This window comes from Urocitellus parryii, chromosome 7 (genome assembly GCF_045843805.1).
Source record: "Urocitellus parryii isolate mUroPar1 chromosome 7, mUroPar1.hap1, whole genome shotgun sequence".
NCBI classification, from domain to species: domain Eukaryota; kingdom Metazoa; phylum Chordata; class Mammalia; order Rodentia; family Sciuridae; genus Urocitellus; species Urocitellus parryii.
The window spans coordinates 75,196,331-75,220,416 of record NC_135537.1 but is presented as its reverse complement, the minus strand read 5'-3'; the positions used below and the strand labels follow the sequence as shown (position 1 = coordinate 75,220,416).

General features: G+C 36.9%; 1 protein-coding gene across 2 annotated transcripts in view; it reads left to right on the top strand.

The window, feature by feature from the left end:
* The first annotated feature begins 1,849 nt into the window (after positions 1-1,849).
* The window catches only part of Rgs20 (regulator of G protein signaling 20), a 97,921-nt gene continuing 75,684 nt past the window's right edge, over positions 1,850-24,086 (top strand). The window contains exon 1 of one of the 2 annotated variants that reach the window (XM_026394420.1): positions 1,850-2,014. In XM_026394420.1, coding sequence (XP_026250205.1) covers positions 1,850-2,014 — 165 coding nt within the window. Of the gene's footprint in view, positions 2,020-24,086 lie in introns of both variants that reach the window. The other variant, XM_077801090.1, reaches the window with a different exon arrangement.

Genomic DNA, 24,086 nt, shown 5'->3' with positions numbered 1-24,086 from the left:
TCTCTATCTCTATCTCTCTATCTCTGTCTTTATCTCTATATCTATATCTATCTCTCTCCCCACAAATTTGCACCACAGAAAGGTCATGCCAGGGCATACCAAGAAAGCAGCCATCTTCAACCACAAAGATGGCCCTCACAAGAACCCAATCATGTGGGTACACTGATCTCAGACTTCCAAAACTATAAGAAAATACTTTTTTATTGGTTAAGCCACCCAACCTACTGTATTTTGTAAAGGCATCCCCAGCAGACTAATTACACAATACAAACAAAGTGGTTTGTTTGGGGATTTTTTTGTTTGTTTTGGTACTAGGGATTTAACCCAGGGACGTTTTACCACTGATCCACATCCCCAGCCCTTTTTTTTTTTTTTTTCAGAGAGAGAGAGAGAGAAAGAGAATTTTTTAATATTTATTTTTTATTATTATTATTTTAGTTTTCAGTGGACACAACACCTTTATTTTCTTATTTTTATGTGGTGCTCAGGATCGAACCTAGCGCCCCAAGCATGCCAGGCAAGTGTGCTACCACTTGAGCCACATCCCCAGACCCCTTTTATTTTGAGACAGGTTCTCATTGAGTTGCTTAAGGTCTCACTAAATTTCTGAGGCTGGCTTTGAACTTGCGATCCTCCTGCCTCAATCTCCTGAGCATCTGGGATTACAGGTATGTGCCACCACAACCAGCCAAACAAAGCTTCTTAATCATACCACCAGAACAAAGTACTGTTCAATGTCATTTACAACAGAGGGAGACCAAACTCCCTATAAACGGGGACAACATGCAAGAGCAAGCATGTTTAATCCCTCTCCTTCTCATTTAGTTGGAGATGCATTTATTGAGGGTCCCAAATCCAACTGGCATTTCAATTGCCTTTGGAATTTCTTTAGAATTGCTCAGAATCAAGTTGAGGAGCACAGAGATAATCAGATATTTTCACTCAGTACAATAACAGATGCATCTAAAACTAATCTGTGTGCCTGGAAGAGAAATGCTTTGCTGCTGCCCATGAAGAGTGGTCAGGGGTCCATTAAGGACTGGCATTTGCACTAGTCCTAGACAAGTCAGGCAAATCACAGAATGGGTGAAAGTCATTCTAAGCAAAAAGAGAAAGAAGACTCTCGTATACTGCTGGGATCCCTTCCCACTTTCTAGTTTTAAGTTTACATCATTTACTTCATGGTAAATAAAATCCAGGGAATGTTCTAGCCATGAGGCCTGATCTGTATATCATCCTCCTTTGCTATTCAGCCACAGACTGGTATGATGCACAGGTTTCATGGGGGTTCCGTGAAGCACTCCTCTTTCAGAGAGGCCCAAAGGCATGGAACAAATTTAGATGGGTTCAGTGAACAGATAGAGACTGCTAAACAGCTTCCTTGGGGGTGGTGTTCTCAATATATCTATTGATGATTTTCTTAGTCCATTTTCACTTAAAGCAAAGTACCATAGACCTAGTAGCTTATAAACAACAGAAGTCTATTTTCTCAGTTCTGGAGGCTGAAAGTTCAAGACCAGGGTGCCAGCATATCCCTTAAATCATTTCCTTCCATTTTGACTTAGAATCACATTTGAATAAGGAATACATCCCTACCTACAGGGGCAGTCATAACATACCTGGACATTCACACTAAAAGGCTCTACCTGGAATAGAACAGTAAGATCTGTGGATAAGCTCCTGATCCACAAAACATAATCCTTTTACTTTGGTCAGTATAACTTTCCAGGGAGGATTCCAGTGGACTCAGAGACAGCCCAGCATGAGCCAAAAGAAGAGAAATAGGATTCTGCAGTAGTATTGGTACAGCCAGGCTACAGGATTCATGTGGGGCCTTTGCTGTCAAAACATGTCCAGGCTTTCCCAAGATAACCAAGAGTGCCTCCAGGAATATTTTTCCAGGCCATCAATGTGGCCACAATTTCTGCCCCTGTCCAGGGTGGAGAGATATAGTACAAACACTTACCAAACCACAGAAAGTGAAGAGGACCTCCGGGCTGTGCCCAATGTCAAGGTAAGATGACCTCCACAATATTGACAATACTTTCTTGACAAGGGAAAGGATCATCCAGAAAGAAGATAAAGCCAGTAAGCTTTAGTGTCATTGCTCGTAGTGTCTTCAAGATTTATGGAAAAAAATTTTGAATCAACTCCAAGGAAAAAATAGAGCCTTCATGACAATCACCTGATTTGTCCAGTTTTTGCAACCTGAACAGCTTCCCTTTACCATTATTTTTGTTTGTAAATTTGTTTTGTTTGGATTTCATTTTTATTTTTGTTTTGTTTTATTTTGTTAATGCCTGGGCTAAAACCCAGGGCCTCAGCATGCTAAGCACATGCTCTAGTACTGATCTACCCACCTAGCTGACTTTCTATTCATTTTAGGCTATCTCATTTTAAAAAGCAGAAAACCTAGACATAGATTTTTATGGATATTGATATTAGCCCTTTGAGGTTTTTCTTGAATATAAGTACTATATTTCATGTAATAATATAAGGAAAATTATAGACTGATTTCTATAAAAATTGCTACAGAAAAAACTTGATAAGCTAATATAGAAACATAAAAACATTGAGGAGTTAAGGAGTGCTGACTCTAAATGCATAATTTCCTAAGGCAAATTTCCTGAGTATTCATTTCTACTAGTGGGTAACTTCATTTTCCCAAAGAGTGACATTTTCTTGTTCAGTGTTGTGTGTATCTTTGCAGAAACCACAGTGTAAGGCTGTAAATCCTCTTAATTATTAATAGAATCATATCTTAAGAGGTTATTTGGTGTGGAGGGGGATGGGTATATGTTAGTGTCTAAGAAATCATGGGCAGAACTCAGAATGAAATGCTACAAAATCACCACATCAAACCAATCCAGATACTTCAACACTAGAAAATTATGTCATGATTTGCACCCTGATAACAATTATTATGTATTTGCAGACTATCTATTTAAGTCTCTAGGTCATTCCACTAACGTTATTTTTTAATACTTTTTTTTTCGGTATGGAAATCATACCTGTATTTTATTTATTTATTTTTATGTAGTACTGAGACAACAAGCTAGGCAAGTGCTCTACCACTGAGTACAACTCCAGCCCCAACTAATGTTATTTTAACCAATTGACACAAGCAGAAGAAAAGTTTTAAAAACAGTGATTAGGAAGCCTTTCCTAAAGAAGCTTTTGAGCTTTCAGACATTCATGAACAAATAACACATCAATTTCCACATACCCCTATTATCAACTTAATTCTGGGTCTTTGGTAACCAAAATGAAATGACCATAGTGTTCAGGAATAATTAATGAATGGGCATCTAAAAGTAGATAACACATACAAAAGATATTTCTAAAAGGTAGAACTTGGAGCTACTGTGACGAAACAGCAAGAAAAATAGCAATTACAAATACACAAAAATATATGGTTTCTAAAATGATTTTTCTAAGTATTAGTTTCTACCACTAGGTGGAAATATATAAATATTTTGTATGTGTATACTGTATATAGGCATGTGTGTTTTATATGTAAATGCATTTGTGTAGATATGTTGCTGTATGTTGTGTGTGTGTGTGTGTGTGTGTGTGATTTCAAAGTTCTAACTATTGGGGAGCAGGCTATGCTTTAAGTGGAATCAGAACCAAATGAAATGGAAAGATATTACAAATCAGCAGTAGGCTTGGGAGGTCTCTCAGTGGTAGAGTGCTTTTCTAGCATGCACAGGCCCCAGGTTCAATACCAGCACCAAATAATAATAATCATCATCATCATCATCAACATCATCAGTACACCTTCCACAGTGTCCTGGAATTCACCACATACACTGGCACTGAGTAGTCCAAGCTGCCATCCTGATTTTGTCAACCCACCTAAATAGGTTCCAGCCTACATAGGTACAGGTGAAAGTTACAGGGAGCCACCCAATTAGGATGTTACTATCCCTTTCACTCAGTTTTACCTTTTAAAAAAATCTTTTTATATTGCATCTAAACACAGAAAGAGGAGACATGTCCCTCCTTTAGTAAATATATATGTGGTATAGAATCAATTCATTTTGATTTCATTCTATTCAATTCATTGAATCCTTACTACCTGCAAAGCTTTGGGGCTAGGTGCTACAAGGAATAAAGAGAAAAAAAAAAGACATGCTCCCTCCTCTCTGTAGACTAACAATATATTGGGAATAACAACCATACTGACATATTATCAGCATAATTCAAGTCAATAATAAAGGATACCTATGTAATTACATTCTTTCAATAAATATAGCAGCAAAAATTCAACGATGTCATATAATTGATACTGTGCAAAATGACTGCAAAAGTCCTAATGAAAGAGTGAAAGGAGTGAAATTTAAGGTAAACATGAAATAATGTCTAAAAACATAGAAAAGTAAAAAATGGGAACACAAGCATACATATGCCTGGGTGTTCAGGTATCAGTAATAATAAATAAATAAATAAATAAATAAATAAATACCTCCCCAAATTCTCAAACTCAGGTGTGAACCGGATATAAAAATTAACCCAAAATGGATCATGGGCTCAAATGTATAACTATACATAGAATTAGAAAAAATTTAGGGAAATGTTTAAACTAGAGCTAGGGAAAGAGTACTCAGACATCAAAAGCATGACCCACAAAAGAATAAAAAGCAGTATTTTGAGCCTCAACTAAATTTCAAAAATTTTTCTTTACCAAAGACCCTATTGAGAGGACGGATGACAAGCTAATAGTTTTGTAAGAAAATATTTACAAATTCCATACCTACCAAAGCCCTTGAGCCTTCGATAAAGAATTCTCCATACTCAAGAGCAAAAAAACCAATCCAATTAGAATATGTGAAAAATATATGAAGAGATATTTTATCTAAGAGTATATACAGATGGTTAAAAGTACACAGAAAAGATATCCAATAACGTTAGCTACCAGGGAAAGGCAAATTAAAACCACAGTGAAATCTAACAACTACATACCTAGCAGAATGGCTAAAATGGAAAAAAAAATCACAACTATAAAATTAACTAGAATAGCCTAAATGGTGACAATAACAAATGCTGGCAGCTGTGTGGAGAAACCAATCATTCATATATAATTGGTAAGGATGTAAAGTGGTACAGACAATCTGGAAAACAATTTGCAGTTTCTTACAAAACTAAACATGCATCTTCCATATGGCCTGGCAATTTCACTATTGGACAATTATTTAATATAAATGAAAACTCATGTTCACATAAACCTCATACAACAATGTCCACAATAGCTAAAACCCAGAAACAACACAAAAGGCCTTCATGGGATGACTGTCTAAACAAACCGTGGTACATCCACACCATGAAATACTATGAAGTAACCAGAAGGAATGAATTTATTGATGCAAAACAACTTGCATAGATCTCAAGGAAACGATGGAGGGAAAGCCAATCCCAAAAAAGAACACATACTGTATAATCCCATATATATGCCATCGTTGAAATAAAATTAGAATTTTAAAACATATTAGTGGTTTCCAAAGATTAGGAATGAAGTGAAGATAGTAGACATAGCTAAAGAGGATAGTACTTTAGAGGGAGCTGTGTGATAATGGAACAATTCTGTATCTTGATGGTAGTGGAGGTTGTACAAATCTACATGTGTGATAAAATTGATATAATGAGATATATATGTGTATATATATAATGTGTGTGTGTGTGTATATATATATATATACACACACATAAGTGCATGTAATAATAAGCTCTGTGAATTGTACCAAGGTCAATAGGTCAATTTCCTGAGTTTTTTATTTGTTCTTTTTAGTTATACATGACAGTAGAATGTATTTTGACATAGTACACATACATACATAGAGTACAACCTCCCATTCTTCTGGTTGTATATGAGCATAGGAAAGTAATGAGTTTCCTGGTTTTGATATTGTACTGTAGTTATGCAGTCTCCATTGGGGAAAACTGAGTAAAGAGTACAAAAGTTGAATATGTGGATGCTAACACACAACAAGGGGGGAGGGGAAGAATAGAAGTTCAGTAGATTAGACAAAGGGGAATGAAGGGAAGGGAGGGGGACAGAAATAGGAAAGACAGTGGAATGATTCTGACATAAGTTTCCTATGTACATACATAAATACACCACCGTGAATCTCTACACCATATACAACTACAAGACTGGGATACTAGTTAGAATAAGATATACTACAAGTTTGTATAAATAAATTAAATTATACTCTACTTTCATATATAACTAAAGAGAACAAAAAATAAATAAAATTTTAAAAATAGAATTTGAGGGCCTACATGTGCATGTGTAAGCAGCCTCTATAATGGGCCTGGTGACCCCCCACCTTCTAGTATGCCCTACAGTAACTATTTCACTTTAAATGTGGACTGAACTTATTGAGTTCTTCTAATGAATATAATACAGCATGATGAGATTTCACTAAGGAGATTAGTTTATAAAAAGACTCTGGATTACATCTTTGGAACGTTCTGTGGTTCTCTCTTATATCACTGACTCTGAAGGAAGCCAGTTGTCAGTCATTGTGAAGCCCATGTGAATTTGGAAATGTGTTTCCTGAGGTCTGGGTATAACTGTGTGAATGAACTTAGACAAAAGTTTTTCCCTGTGGAGCCTTAAGATGACAGCATCTTTGCTCAATACCTAATTGAGTCAGAACCAACTACTTAAGCTATTCTCAGATTCCTGACCCAAGGAAGCCATAAGATAATAAATGTTAATTTTTTTAGCTGTCATATCTAGAGGAATTCATCACACAGCAATAGATAACTAATATCAAGCATATCAAGCCCAGAAGTTGGGAGAGACACGCTAAACAAAGTCCATCAATCCATCCTTCATTTGGTATGTCTGTCATTACCTTGACAACACAATGATAAGCTAAAAATATGTTTCTCGTGTACTGTATATCTTGAACTCCTAATAAACCATTTATCAATGATTTTTTAAATGCATGGAACCACCCTGTACATTTATTTTTGGTAACTTCCTCTGAATCTATAATTATTGCAAAAAAATGAAAAGTCAAAAAAAAAACCTCCAGAGGCAAATTAGATCAATGTTACCAACACACTGATTATTTACATTTGTTGTGGTGGTTGTTCTGGTTGTTCTTCTCATTTGGATCCTTAACCAACTTCATTAAGTAGCACTGATGTCATCAGACCTGTTTTAGAGGTGAGAAAACAAGTCTGGAAATACTGTGGGTTACATATGTGAAGTCAGCTGAGTGGAGATGTGAACCTAGTTGTTCTAATTTCAATGCTGGTATATAGACTCTGAAATTGATTTAGAAAGTAGACAATAATTGGCGATGTGGGGGGAGCATGGGAGGAATCAAGGAACTTTAGATAGGGCAAAGGGGAGGGAGGGGAAAGGAAGGGGATAGGGAGTAGGAATGATGGTGGAATGAGTTACACATCATTACCCTAAGTACATGAAGACATGAATGGTACTTTGTGTATAATCAGTGACTTGAAAAATTGTGCTGTATATGTGTAAAATGAAATGAATTGCATTCTGCCATTGTTTATAACAAATTAGAATGAATAAATAATTTTTTAAAAAAAAGAAAGTAGACAATAATTTGTGGGCTTAAATCTAGGCTTCTTAATGTATCTTTTTTCTCTTATGTATTTTGTCCCAAATATTCCAACATGGACTACTAAGTTACTATAAAATAAACTGATAACCCGCAACAAACATACATGAACACAAGCATGCACACACACTCATGCTCCTGTCTTTATTAAATTTTTTTCTCCATAAGAATTTTTGTTTCCTTTTGGGCAGAGAGTGAAAATGGGAAACAGGATGTATCCTGGGCCAGCAGTCTTCCTAGGTAGCAGATAGGAGAAAAAAAGGAGTTGTTACAGCCACCCTGGTAAGAAGTCCAGTCTCTATCTATTGATTCATATATATGTGCATGTGTTAACATTCTTTCTCAGTAATAAATGTCGTCAGAGCTTAAACAAGATTATTTTTCAGCTCATGCCAACATTGATGCCCTTATAACTGTCACCAAGTTGCCTTAGTGGTTCATAGGGTTCTCCTGTTCCAAACACATGAATCCTTGAGAGCTTATCAAAGCACTTATTTTGAGACTTTATATAGTAAAAAGAAAAGATAAAAATTTCAAGGCCCTAAAAGGCAACTACAAAAACAATAGTACCTTGTGTGATGAAACAGAGAAGAAAGGTAAAATATCTTAGTAGGAAAGTGATGGCCCTTGTGATAGCCAATACCTTAACATTAATGATTTCGGAGAAGAAAACTTTTCCATTCTGCCTCCATTTGAGAAAGGTGGAGTCCACTGAGCAGAATACAGTTGTTTCTTATCTTTCTTGAAGGTTCTCCATAGTAATTAATTCAGCACTTGAGATGTTCACAGACCTGTTTCCAAAAAGCTCATTTGGAAGCCCTGTCTTGATTCTATCCACCATAGTTGTCATGCACATGCTCATTGGCAATCTTCCAGTACCTATCCTAGGGTCTTTCCAAATGAGGCAAAGGCAGTTAGCTCAATACCCTTCAGACCCGGGGCCTTGAGTTCTCAATGACCGGTATTTATGTTGTTTTCCTTAACTGAGGACCATAAAGACAACCTTGGGAAAAGTGAGAAATGCTCTTCAGTTATTCAGTCTGTCGCTCAAATAACCTAAAACAGCCCATGTGACATGAAGAACAAAACAAGGACGTAGGAGAGAGATTGATCAAAGGGTCCAAAGTTTCAGTTAGGAGAAACAAGTTTTGCTGATCTATTGCACAGCATATTGCCTATAGTTAATAATAATGCATTGTTTACTTCAAACTTTCTGGAAGAATTTTAAACATTCTCAACATAAACATACGGTAACTAGGTGAGATGATAGATGCATATGTTAATTATCTTGATTTAATCTTTCTACTATAAGTTAATATATCACAACATTACATTGTATCTCATAAATATATATAATAATGATTGATCAATTTAAAAATAGAAAAGAGATTTTAAAAGAACAAAACCAAATAAAGAAATGCAAAGTTGAGCAATGTTTCAACGTGTCAGAAAAAACACTTGTCATCAACCCAGAGACTTTTGTAATGTAGCTAATTTAGTCAAACCCTTAACTTGATGAAGCATGTAAGATTCCAGCTAATGCCTTTCAAAATAATAAATGAAATGATGATCAATTTAAAAGTGGATAACAGGAACTGGGGATATAGCTCAGTTGGTAGAGTGCATTATCTCAAATGCAGAAGGCCCTGGGTTCAATCCCCAGCATCACAAAAACAAAAGTGAATGGCAAAAGGCAATCTCCACAATCTCTCATATTTTTTTCATAAGATTTAAGAAATGAATGTATTTTCATGAATAACAAATTCATGGGTTATATTTTACCTTGCCTGACAAAAACAGCACATAACAAATATTAAAACCTCAATGTAGGTAGTTGCAATGCTTTGGGTGTGTTCTAAAATTCATGCTTGGAAGCTTGATTCCCAGTGGTGAGAGGTGGGGCCTAATGGGAAACTATTGGATCATGAGGGTGTTGTCCTCATAGATTTGAATGATTTAGTTCATCTCCAGAGAGGGTTGAAATAAAAGCAGCCCACGTTCGCCTCCACCCTCTTGTTGGCTTCCTCCTCACCCTTTCACCCTTCCACTATGAAATGACACAGACCTCCAGGTGGCAGTGCTGTGCCTTTGGACTCCTTAGGCTCCAGAATCCTAAATCAAATAAACTTACTTTCTTCATAAATTAGCCAGTGTGTGGTCCTCTATTGTAGAAAATGGACTAAGACAGTTGCCCAGCTCAGACAATCTGTCTGATCATCTATCATGTAAGCTAGAGTACACTGGAGTAACAAAAAGCACCTAAGATATCACCAGGAGGTGAATCCTCTTGCTTATCCTCACCTTCACACTTTGAGCAGAACCAGGTCCTGAGCCAATCTAATTTCAAAGTGGTTGGGAAATGTAGAGAAACCCAAGTACCAGAAAACATTCATAGACTCCATCACACCATCTCCGCAACTCCAATTTGAACACCTATAAATTCAGTTTAAAATTCTAATTGGAACCCTGACCAAGAAAAATAGAAAGCTGTTGTGTCAATAAAGTAGTAGTATCTTATTGTGGAAAAACCCTGCTGGAAAAGTTATTAATGGACAACTCAAATGCCTACCAAAAAAGTTTAATAGTCCCTTCTTATTTGCAGAAGATACATTCTGATATCCCCAGTAGATGCCTGAAACCACAGATAGCACCAAACTGTTTCAATACTATGTTTTTTCCTTTACATGCATAACTATAGTGAAATGCAATTTATAATAAGCACAGTGATTAATAATAATAACAAATACTAAAATAATTATATCGATATATTATAATGAAAGTTGTGTGAATGTGGTCTCTTTCTCTCTTAAAATTTTGAGTCAAGATAAAAATTAATGTTTTCAGACTAGAGTTGACCATAGTACCTGAAACTACTGTAGCAAAAATTGCAGATAAGGGGGGACTACCATAAGGCATATCTCATACATCAGAAAAGAATGTGTGTATGTGTTACATCTTTTTTAAAGGTATGTATGTATATGCCTACATAAAAGAATGTATATCTGTGCTTTTCAGATATACACTTAATTGAAAAAAAAAACAGTGGAATGGCATGGATAATATCACAAGATGCCAGAGGACACAGTGTTAAGGAAGGAGAAGGGAGAAGGGATAGCAAGTGATGGCTGGGAAAACTTGCATGCAAGCACATGGACACTTCTAGACACATAGAGACTTCTAGAAAGCAATGAGAAGACTCCAAGTTAGGAATAGGAAGAATAGTTTTAGCAATCAGCTGGAGCAAGCTCAAAATATTATTTACTACTATTAGTATGACCTCTTTTTTTTATTTTTTTGCAACTTATGGATGAAGGAGATCTGAAAGTCATGTTTGGTGCCTCTCTGTCTAAAGAATATCTGGCTGACATGGGACCGTGGTTATGCTTTTAAAAGGCGGAGGGGAGAGTATCAAAGGAACTGGGAATTTAGGAGGTGTTTTTAAAATAATTGATATGTGATCTGCAACTTGCTATAAAATAGTCCATGGGAAGCCTGGCATGGTAACACACACCTCTAACCCCAGCATCTTGGGAGCCTGAGGCAGGAGGATCATGAGTTCAAAGCCAGCCTCAGCAACTTAGCAAGGCCCTAAGCAACTAAGAAAGACCTTTTTGCTTAGAGCCTTTTTAAGCAACTTAAAAAGGTCTGGGGATGTGGCTCAGTGGTTAAATGTCCCTGGATTCAATCTCTGGTACAAAAAAAAAAGAAAAAAGAAAAAAAAATCCAGGGGAGAAGAGTGAGAGAGGAGAAAGAAATAAGCAGAAATGATAATGTTATTAATTATTAAAACTGGATGATGGATATGAGAGTTCATGAGCTTAGTCATTGTGCTTTTTTATTTTGAAAATTAACATAATAATAAGATTTTTTTAAGAAACCCAAAGACTAGAACTATAATTTACCCTTTAAAATTAAATAACCAATAAACACAACTTCCCATTTTCTCTGTGTATATCACTTTGGGAGCTATCAGTGAATGTTTCTAAGCAAGCATTCTAAGGATATAGCACAATTCACCTTGACCTTTCAGAAGAATCTTTTAAAATGGGCAAAAGATTCTGTATGGAAGTTAAAAAAATATATAATGTATATTTTCATAGCAATGTTCATTTTTTTCCAAATAAATATCATTATTATTTGCAGGGGGTGGGGCGTGGGAGGAGCCACATACTGCTAAACCCTGGTCAGCCTGGGTGTTGTGGGTCTTTCTCTCTCTTTCTTTCTATAAATTTTACAACTCTCAAATTTTGAACTAATGGTTAGCAAAAAAAAAAAAAAAAAATGTATCTAAGTCTCATTTCCACCCTCCAAAATATCCCATAAAAATCATGTTGACTTCTCTGCCAAAATCAAGACAGACTTCACAAAGCCCTAATTTACTGCAAACATCTCAGAAGTTGAAAGTCTTGCCTTCTTGAAACATACAGATGTAGATTAAATTTACAGGGAACCAGAGGGTCTAAATTTGTTGTTTCAGGAGCCATCTACGACCATTCTGAATTCATGAACACAATTCAGATCAATCTCATGTTATTTAAGAGTCTATTTTAGTAACTTCTCCAGAATTGTTTTAGGACTACTGCATTTAAAATGATTGAAAAGTGGATTTTTAAGATGAATATGATATGTTGAAAGGAAAATAGTTTATGCAGTGACAATTGGAATATATTCAAATATCAACAAATGAAACCCAGATCACAGACTATCTAAGTAATTTGTTTGACATCAATTATGTCACAAATATGTTTTTCCATAAAAATATATATTGCTTATATGACTCTGAGTTCTCAACACGAAAAATTGTCAGGATTAATTTTCAAGACATAGACGATTCTAAAGACATTTATTCAAAATAAGATTGAAAGCGAACTAAGATATATAAAAATAGTCTCAACATATTTTTGTAACATCTGTTCAAATTGTTTATAACTAAAAGATAAAAAGAAACAATAGGGGCTGGAGTTGTAGCTCAGTGGTAGAGTGCTTGCCTAGCATCAGTGAGGTGCTGGGTTCATACCTAGAGATAAACCCACCCATCTTCCCCCTTTTATTCATTGTTCCTACTGCCTTATTTGGCAAAGTATTTGTAAATGGGTCCCCCCATCAACTAAAGTCTGGGGGACATGAGTGGACTGTAAAGTTTTTATGTGACCCTCTGCTCTCTTAAGTCAGGCCAGATGGACCCAGAGTGGATCATCTCATACCCAATTATGCTGTATGTGGATATTTTTCCCAATAAGTTTTCAATAAAGTATAGATATCCGTGTAAAGTTGTATAAAAAAATTGACCAAAATATGACCAAACAAAATGAAAAAGCTTGCTGGATAGAAATGCTTAAAGCATTTAATATTATCAATTGCATACAACATTTCTGCATTCTGTAATAAGTCTGCTCTTTCTCTGCTTCTGCAAGATAAATTTGAGACTTTCATCTATGATCATTTGCCCAAAAACTTGCATGTACTGAAAGATGAATTTTTGAAGTTTTCAGGTGAAGATTTTTATTACCCTCAGCACCATGCAAGAAGGACATGATCCTAATTCTATAGACACATTTGTTGCAAGACAAGTTTGTAGGACACAAAAATAAAAGCATATGGGGGCTGGGGTTGTGGCTCAGAGGTGGTGCGCTTGCCTAGCATGCGTGAGGCACTGGGTTCAATCTCAGCACCGCGTTAAAATAAAATGAAGGTATTGTGTCCACTTCCAACTAAAACATAAATATTTTAAAAATAAATAAGTAAAAGCATATGGTCAGCAAATAAAAGCAAGGTATTAATGCTTCCTTTATTCTGTTCTTGCTTGTCTTGAAAATACCTTCAAACTGACAATTTTTAACAATGTATTAGTGTCATTGTGGTCTGCAAGCTTCCTCTTTTCCAAAGCTGCAGTTTTGTACAAGAAAGTCAAGCTTCATCATTTTTTGGCCCTAGGAAGTCTAGGGCTTGGTAGCTGGTCAACACTTGAGATAAACGTGTGTAAATAAGGAAGGTGTGGAGGGTCAGAAATACCAAGTCTTTTATCTTGAATGAAACAGGGAGATAAGAAAAATTTGCCTCTCTGACTCTTTCACTTAGCCTTTACCTGAGACCCTCTCCCAACATCCTCAGACATGCCCTAGGCACCTCATTTTCTGGTCTGGTTTCTCCATTTACATTTAAAAAAAAAAAAGTTCAAATGCATATTTGGTTAGATGAAAATGAGTTAATAAATTGCTCCTACTCATTAAATCTACAGGGAATGCTCATAATGGATCCACAGCAATAAACTCCAAGTGATGTGATTTGGATCATAGGAAATCCCAGCAGGAGAGAGACTCCGGGTTTGGGGTTATTTCCAGCCCCTCCTCAGAAGTCATACTCTATCCTAGTCCAAATCCCAGCTAAGTCTGGCACTGGCTTCTTTGACAGAAGCATAGCGTTCCTGAGTCCTCTCTTAACTTCAAAATGTCCTCTTTTTCTATCCCACCAGGCTAAAGGCCAGGTTATAACTGCACGGCTCATCCATCAGCAATGTGCCATTGTGTAGATAAACGGAATCACAGGGGAAGATAAAAGAAGCTAATGCTTTTGGGATTTTGTACATTGGGGAACCAGAGAGTTTACTATGTTGTCAAATTCCTTCTGCCTGAGTCAAGATCCGGAACTCCCGCTGTTTCTTTCTTGGCATTCAGCCCACTACCTCACACCCAGAAGCAATGAACATTCCCAGTAGCCCAAGAGAAGCTGGGCTCTTCTCTCATACAGTGCGTTTTTAAAGCAGGGAGTAAAAGAATGGCGAACAGTGACACCTGGTGGAAGTGCAAGCACTGCAGGACTTCCAGCTGGTGATTACTGAAAAAACCCTTTTTACCAACTAAAGAAATTCAGTAATGTGCATCCTTTTCGTACAAACTGGCTCCAGGCAGTATGATGACATAAAGAGTAATGTCTTAGAAATCACAAGAACTGTCTTTTTTCTTTTTAATTCAAGTCAGTTGGATTTCATTTTCTGGTCTGGTTTCTCCCTTTAGGGGGAAAAAACAAGTTCAAATTCATATTAGGATAGATGAAAATGTCTATAGAAAGTCTTTATAAAATCAAGACAATATACCTCTCACACTGAATCATTGTGTTCAAAACTGGTTGTTTGAAAAATATCAGATGATGGGCTGTGAGACCCTGAGTTTGGTCCTCAACACCACATAAAAATAAATAAACAAAGATATTTTGTCTATGTATAACTAAAACAATATATATAAATTAAAAAAAGAAAAAAGAAAAACATCAGATGAGATAACATGTTTAAAAATTGTGGTAAATTCTAAGAAGGGCTCTTTTTAAAATTAGATAGGTTACTCTTTTTAATGTTTTAATTTATTATATATTTATTTATGGCAATAGTGGGGATTGAATCCAGGGCACTTTAGCAGAGCTGCATCCTCAGCCCTTGGGGGGGGGTTATTTTTGAGACAGTATCTTACTAAGTTGCTGAGGCTGGCCTCAAACCTACAATCTCCCTCGCTCAGCCCCCTAAATACCTGAGATTTGAGGCATGGGCCACTGCACCCAGTTACTTTAGTTTCTTTTTCAAATGCCTGCATTCATGAGTCCAGGATCCCATTTAGTCCTGTGCTGCCGTCCTAGGAGGTCCCTGGAACCCAATGTTCTTGGTTTGTATACAGTTTCTCTCTAATAGTTGCTAACCTAGTTATCTCTCTCCAGGAGTGGGCTTTTACTTACTGAACACTTAGTAAACCCCAGTCAATATTGATTATTCAATCAATTAGTAGATAGAAATGCATTATTTTCCTACTTCATTTCCATAGTGTGGTTGTAAAACCTTAATCAGCAATATTATTTTGTGACCCCTTCAAATTAAAATTGCTAAACTTTTCCTTCAGACAAATGCCTCATGTGTCCTGAAAGAAATTGCTAGTTATAAATCTTGAATGGTCCCCCCAAATTTGTAATCTCATGGCAGTGCCAAACTCCAGCTTCCCCCAAGAAAAACATTCCTTTTAAAACGCCAGGCAAAGCAGTCCAATTTCAGTAGCTTCCAACTCAAAGAAATCAATGACTGCTTACAAGTTCTCCTGGCAGCCAGGCCAGCAGAGAGAGACAACCAGAAAGCAAGAGGGCCCTGGATGGCCTGAGTGAGGCTTGCACAAAGCCTGGTTTATGAAGAACCACTGGAAAAGCTACAAAGCCCAGACGGCCTTCCTGAGCCCTGACACAAATTGTCCACTTTGAACAGAACAATATCTTCCTTGTTCTTGCCGTCTTGTTTGTTGATTTTTGGACTCCATCAGTGTGAAACTGGGAGATCCGGCCTGGGGACCATGGGGGAAAATGGGGTGTCCCCTTTTTCATCAAGCCTTCTCTGAGGACTATTTTAATAAACCTCTTATCTGTGAAGATTACTTGTGCCTCTGGCAGCTTCTATCCCAGTCTCCTGTCTATGGCAATTGAAGATAACATATAATGTTTAGAAAACACATCTATTAAATATCCTTTCATCATCAGAAATGTCAGACATATATAAGTTGAGAAAAACATCATGATAAAAATGCTCTGTGCCCATTACCTTGATTCAACAATTATTCGTTCCAGATCACGTCATTCCTAAGTTCTTTCATTTAACAAATATTCATTGAATAGACATTATGTCCCAGTACCGCTTAGGGTTTTGAGACACAGCTCTGAATAAGGCAAAGTCCTAATGCTCTCAGAGCTTCATTTCCAATGGAAAAAAAACAGACCATCACAATACAGAGTAGTAAGTGCTATGATTCTAGAAATCCAAGAAACAGTTTATCCCATTTAGGAAAGCTTCCCTGAGGACAGAGCATCTGAGAGGAGACTTGAAAGATGAATCAGAAGAGCAGGCTGGGCAAGGGGAGTGATCCAGCAGGGGGAATCATTGACACAAAGTTCCAGGAATGAGGATGAACAAGATATTTAGGGATCAAAGGAACATTAATACAACTGGAGCTTTGAGTACAAAGGAACAGTGAAATAAAGATGGATCAACAGTACACATCAACAGATCCCAAAAGGTCTTCCATGCAACAGGAACGAACTTGACCTTTATCTTACAGAGAAATGAGGACCCACTGAATGGCTAAAAGGAGGGAAGTAACACAATCACATTTGCCTTTCGAAGGCTCATCCATCCCCCAAACAGCGAGAGGACACAGGTGCTGTGTAAGCTTAGAGGAAGGAACTGATTAGGAAGACACCTTAATTTAATTAAAAGAACTGGGAAGTCGCAGTGGGGATGTTCATAAGTGCAGGCGTGGGGAGGCAGGTTGGCTCCAGAGCTCTCTCTCTCTCTGGGGATTCTGCTTGGCTTCTGCTGTAAGCTAAGGCCACAGTTTGGGGCTGAGGCGTGTTTGTCCCAAGAGAGGGCACTGGGGACTGATGATGTACCAGAGGGCCATGATGAACCCGAAAGTGAGTTGGTTAGAAGCCTAAAGAGCATCTTCACTAAGTTCCTCACTGTATGGATGAGAAATCCAAGATATTCAAAGTCATAAGGGAAGTTTGCGGAAGGGCTTCTGACTCTGTGCCCCTTCCTCTACTTGGAACTTTTCTGCTGTTGTGCTTTTGATAACCCTCTCTGCATTTCACTAACACCCCAGGAAAGCAGCAGAGCCTGAGAAAACTTAGGACTTAGCTGACAGAAGTATTGGGGGAAAAACACACACACACACACACACACACACACACACACACACACAGCTCAGAAAAGAGAAGACTTTTTTTTTTTTTAAGTAGCTCTATGCCTTGCATTTTCATGCTTACATTTGCTTCTACCAGCTCTTAGCATTTAATGAAAGTATTTTTCATTTCTCATAGTAATAGCAGTCTTTGAGAAGTCTTAGAATGAAATATTACATAATGAACCCTTGCTGACCTGCTTCATATTTTCCCAAGGAAAACTATATGTGAAGTAAAACAATAAATGTATGATTTACAGTCATATTAGACTAAAACTATCAAGAATTTTGTAAAGCTTTGCTATGCTAAGATTAGAATCATTCTTGCAAAAATGAATAATTAAATAGAAAATCAGGAAGTAACACAGAATTTCAACTATATTGCATTTCAGTTCAGAATAACAATGTTCTGCACTTCATGATTTTAATTTACCAAAGGTGTCTGGTGTTATATGAAGGCTCCCAGGATCTCGAATGTCGTTGGTATCTAAAATAATCTTCCCTAGTTTTAGGTAAATCTGGCTATTATAAAAGCTGTGCTATTCGTTTTAGGATCTCAGAGATCTAATCAATTTACTAAGGAAATTGGAGCATTAGCAGCTATGTGTCTAAGAGACCTAGTACTCATGGAATTGAAGTCAGCAATTAAGTCTCCAATGTTGATTTGTAAGCATAACTAGCATGGAATTTCCGTAATTTGCTGAGGGTACAAAGAATGAAAACTTGAAGTTTTGATTCAAGAGAATAAATGTCATCAAAGATATTTAATTAGACTTAGTAATGATCATAGGCATTGAGAGAATATAAATCAACAATATCATAGTCGTTGGTCATTGTCATACCACTGATCACTGTCAAACCAGGCTATATTTGATCTTTTTTTTTCTTTTGTTTTGTTTTTCTATGTAATGAACTAACAAATAAGGAAAATGAGGAAACCCGGGTAGACCTTGAAATCTTAGAACTTTGGCACATGAACCTTTCATATTCTTCCCATTTTCATGTTCTTCCCATTTAATTCATGTTTTGGATTAGAATATTCAGAATTAGAATAGCATGGTCTCACAATAGGCATAAATAATAATGACTCTGTTGGACTGTGGAATGTAGTTCAGAGGTAGAGTACTTGCCTATCATGCTCAAGACTCTGGGTTCAAACTCCAGTACTGCAAATAATAATAATATTAATAATAATGATGACTGTCTCCTAGATGTGACGTCAAGAGCCAACAATCAGGAAGCAGAAGTTGGAACCCAGCTCTGTGCCTTACTTGTCCAAACAAATCATTTAACCTTACTGGTCCATGCCTCAGCCTCCTGAGTTGCTGTGATTATAGCATCATCACACCCAGCTTCAAAATTGAATAAAATTTAAAAACTAAATTATGTATGCAAAATATAGTAAGGGGTTTTTTTGTTTTGTTTCATTTTTCCCAGAAATAGCTTGCTTGGTAGAAATATAGAGAAGTATAGATATGCTTACCATATTATCTAAACTATAAACTATACTAAAAGAAAATATTGTCATTTGGAAATAGCTTGCTTGGTAGAAATATAGAGAAGTATAGATATGCTTACCATATTATCTAAACTATAAACTATACTAAAAGAAAATATTGTCATTTGGAAATAGCTTGCTTGGTAGAAATATAGAGAAGTATAGATATGCTTACCAAATTATCTAAACTGTAAACTATACTGAAATAAAATATTGTCATTTGGACAAATGCAAATATTTTTGTGAAAAATACAATTTTTATAGAGCTAGAGATCCCAGGAAAATATCACTAAAGTTCATAAACAAGATCCTAATTTTTATTTTCAATTTTCTGATATTGTATGTAAATAATTTCCTTCCTAACTCTCTGCAGATATAGACTATTAGAAAAGCAAAGAAAAAAACCAGGCTATATTTGATCTTTTTTAAAATTTTTTTTATTTTGTTTTATTTTTCTTTTTAATGAACTAACAAATAAGGAAAATGGGGAAATCCAGGTAGACCTTGAAATCTTAGAACTTTGGCACATGAACCTTTCATATTGTTCCCGTTTAAAATGTTTTTTAGTTATTTCATATTCTGGATTCAAATATTCAGAATTAGAATAGCACAGACTTACAATAGGAAACCAATATCATGTGTGGTTCCACCACACAGGCAGGCTGGACCCCAAATTTTGTTGGTTTGTCAATTCATAAGAGTCCACACACATGAAGAGACCCTTGGAGGAGAGTGGGGCAACATTCCAAGCAAGTCCAAAAATGACTTGAAAGGGCAGAGAGAGGAATGGTCCTGGAGTTTCATGATGGGGCTGTCTTTCTTTGCAAGGAACAGGACTTGCATAGTTCGAACTTCTGGAAGGTGCTGCCAAAGGGTCTGTGCACCTGGGCTTGGATTTTCCTATGAGTTTGTCCAGATGTGGGCATCAGATGTAGGAGAGTGGTGGAGACTGCCATCACTGTCAAACATGGAAGGAGGAAAAAAACAAAAGATTCTATTACAATATGAAGAATAAAATTGTACACGATATGTGAAGTTTCCCTCCCACCCACTGCCAACCACAATCTCCCACCAGGGCAACCACTCTTCACTTTCTCAGGTGCTAGTGTCTTTCCAGAGGTAGTTTATTTATACACAAATATGTAAGTATACACACACACACACACACACACACACACACACACACACACCTCATTCCTTTTTACTAAAGATGGAAGTATAAAGGGTTAGAAACCAGATAGAACTAGATTTACTTAAATTCCTTCAAATCTGCTTTGCTATTTTCTAGATATGTTTTCTTGGTCAAGTTATTTCACCTTTCTGGGACTCTGAAATCATTACAATCTTCTATTAAATGGATAAACCTGCTTGCAGGGTTATTAAAAAAATAGATGGCAGGGCTAGGGTTGTGGCTCAGTGGCAGAGCACTTGCCTCACACAAGTGAGGCACTGGGTTCAGTCCTCAGCACCACATAAGATAAATAAATAAATAAACAAAATAAAGATATTTTTAAAAAATAGATGGCATATTATATGAATAGTGTCTGACACATAATACAGGGTTGTCCCTTTTTATTTTGTTTTCCTTCTGTTTCTTTAGCTGTTTTTTTTTGTCAGCCACATTTACAAATTTCTTCTTTTTTGACTGAAATATTGGAACTACTCTGTAGGTTTTCATGCTTGGTCTTTTCTTCCTCTCACTTGACTCATTCTCCCTGGCTAATCTTAACTATGACTGTGGCTTTGAGACAGCCTTATGAACTGTTGACTTCACTCAGTTTTAACTCATGCTATCCACACTTAAATATGCCAAGGTCTACTAAACATCTATCTAGATTTACATATATAACAGACTCTTTGAAACCAGCATCTATCTCAGTAAATAGTATCATTATCCACATGACTTTGAACTGGAAACTTGGGGGCACAATTCTTGATCTGGTTCTTGTCCTCATTTTACACTTCTGCTCAATCCCCAAATTTTCTCCACATTATTCAAAATTATCTCTTGATCTCTTCTCTTAGCTCCATTCAATTTAACACTTTTCCTAGATCAGTCATGATCATTTCTCCAAACAAACAAAAAATTGCAAAGCCTCCACTCTGGTCCCCTCTTTCCAGTCAGAATTGCTTCTAAGTAATACCAGAGGACAGAGAGATCTTTCTAAAATACAAGAATGATTGTGTTAGCTTTTTGATTAAATTTTGTCAGTGGATACCCATTTCCACCTGAATATCATTCAAGCTCTGTAATTGATACAGTTCTCTCTCTCTCTTTCTTCCCCTCCTCTCCTCCTCAGGCTGTGCTCAACCTCAAGAATTTCACCCAATTCCAATAGCTTTAAATGCCACTTTATGCTAATAGGTCCCACATTTACCTCTCCTAGACTCCTACCCAGACCTCTACCGGGAGCTCCAGGCTCTTAGAGCAGCTACTTGACATCTCCATTTGAATGACTCATATGCATCTCAAATATCTGTCTTTACCAAGATTCTTGATTTCCCAACCTCTGCCTTCCTTATTTCAGCTCAAACCAAAAAATAGAGAAATTATCTCTGACTCCATTTCTCTCAGCCTGGTCATTCAATCCACCTAAATTTCTGTTGATTCTATCTCTAAATCTAAATGTAAATCTATCAAATCAATGTCCTTATATTTTTATCCCCACCACCTGTCCAAGTCATCTTCTCTCGTCTCTCACAGTGCAAAGCCTCCTGTTTCACTATTCTTACCTTCCCCCAACCCCCTCAATTCACTCCAATTCACAGAAGCCAGAAAAGTTATAAAAAATATATATGAATGTGGTGGATAACCCTAGCAGCCTGGAGGATGAGGCAGGAGGATCACAAGTTCAAAGTCAGCTTTAGCAACTTAGCAAGGCACTAAGGAACTTAGCAGAGACTCTGTCCCTAAATAAAATACAAAAAGGGGGAAAAGGGGTGGGGATGAAACTCAGTAGTTAAGTGCCTCTGAATTCAATTCCAATTTTTATAATTTGGAGTGAACATACTTTATATACAGAGTTATGAAAAATGGTGTTGTGAATGGATAATTATGATTGTAATGCATTCCACTATTGTCGTATATGTAAGAAAGTTTTAAAAAGAATATATATATATATATATATATATATATATATATCCAATCATATCCAATCTCATACCAGTGAGACTAGGCAATGCCTAGCTTATAAACACTTTTGAGGGGTGGCAACAGAAATCAAAGCAACAGAACCCTAAAATATAGGTGTGTTGGGGCTGGGGATGTGGCTCAAGCGGTGGCGCGCTCGCCTGGCATGCGTGCGGCCCGGGTTCGATCCTCAGCACCACATACAAAAAAACAAAGATGTTGTGTCCGCCCAAAACTAAGTAATAAATTCTCTCTCTCTCTCTCTCTCTCTCTCTCTCTCTCTCTCTCTCTCTTTAAAAAAAAAAAATATATATATATATATAGGTGTGAACTCAATGACAGAATGACTAACTCAGTGTTCGTCCTCCCTGGACTTCCAGAGTCTCCTCTCAGCTTACCTCTTAAAGAGTTTGTTATTATTTGGTTGGCTGGTTGGTTGGTTTTGGTGCTGGAGAACTGAACCCAGGCCCTGTATATGCTAGACAAATCACCTTACTGCTGAGATACACTCCCAGCCCTTTATCAAGAGTTTTGAAGGAGGGCTGGGGTTGTGGCTCAGTGGTAGAGAGCACTTGCCTAGCATGTGTGAGGCACTGGGTTTGATTCTCAGCACCACGTATATATAAATAAAATAAAAGTCCATCAATAACTAATAAAAATACTTTTTAAAAAGAGTTTTGAAGGATTGTCATCATTTTAAACAGTGGCATTAATTCATTCATACTGTCCTGTACCCACCACCTCTATTTACTTATCTACTCCCAGAAAATTTTTTTAAATCTCTCAAACAGAAATTTTGTATCCATCAAGTAAAAATTTCTCAGCCCCAAGTAACCTTTATTCTAATTTCTGTTTCTATAAATCCACTTCCCAGGCCCAAGTAACCTCTAGTCTACTTTCAATTTCTATAAATTTGTCTATTCTTGTTACCTCATGTAAATGATATCTTACAATATTTGTCCTTCTGCATTTGGATTCTTACACTTAGCATAATGTTCAAGGCCCACCACCCATGTTGTAGCATGAGCCAGAATTCCATTCTTTTTTTCTTTTTTTTTTTGATTCCTTTTATTAATACATAACATTAGGATTCATTCTGAAATTATTATAAAAACATGGATTATGGTTTGCTCTAATTCATTCTTCCATTCCCTTTTACGACTGAATAGTTGAGCTTATTTTTAGTTCATTTGTCCACCAAGTTTATAGAGCATTTAGTTAAGGGTCAAGCACTGTTTGGGGTACTACCAAGATAATAATGAACAAAAGAGACAAAATTACTGCTTATTTCTTACAAATAAACATGTGAATATATAGTATGTTTGACAGTGACGTGTGCTAGGGAGAAAAACAATACGGCAAGTACAGCTGCATAGGAAGAGGAGATCTTAGAAGCAGGTGGGACCATTCATGTAGTGCCTTGTGGGCTAATGTAAGAGGTTTTACTCTGAGAGGAGAAGCCATTCAAAGTCTGCAGCTGCAGGGTGACATAATCTGACCTATGTTTTAAAAATAACCATGTTTTCAGTATTGAAACTAGACTATGAGGGGAAATAGGGCAAAGGGGAAGTAGAAAGATCAGTTAGAAACATCCCCAGAGAAATAAAACCACTTGGCTGGGAGGGGGAGTACTGGGGAGATTTTAAGGTATTGGCTCATGCATTCGTGGAAGCCGGCGAGTCCAAAATCTGTGGAACAAGTCAGCAGGTTGAAAATTCAAGTAAGAGTTGAGGTTGTAGTCTTGAATGTGAAATCTGCAGAACAGGAAACAGAATCTGTAAACTCAGGCAGGGTTTGCTTGTTGTGATCTTTTTTTTCTTTTTCTTTCTTTGTTCTTGTACCCCTGAGATAAGGTCTTACTAAATTACTGAAGGTTTCACTAATTTGCTGAGGCTGACCTCAAACTTGCAATCCTCCCATCTCAGCCTACAGTCATTGGGATTATAGGCATGCATTCCCAAGCCCTGTTCTTTGCTATAGTCTTCAGACTAAGTTCCTTTTGAGGGAGAATCTGTTCCATGCCTCTTCTTTGTGTCTGGTGCTTTGCTAACAATCGTTGGTATTCCCTGACACCTTAGGCCCAGCACCCTGATTTCTGCCTTCATGTTTATGTGTTCTCCCTATGTGTGGGAGTGTGTCTATATTTCCCCTTT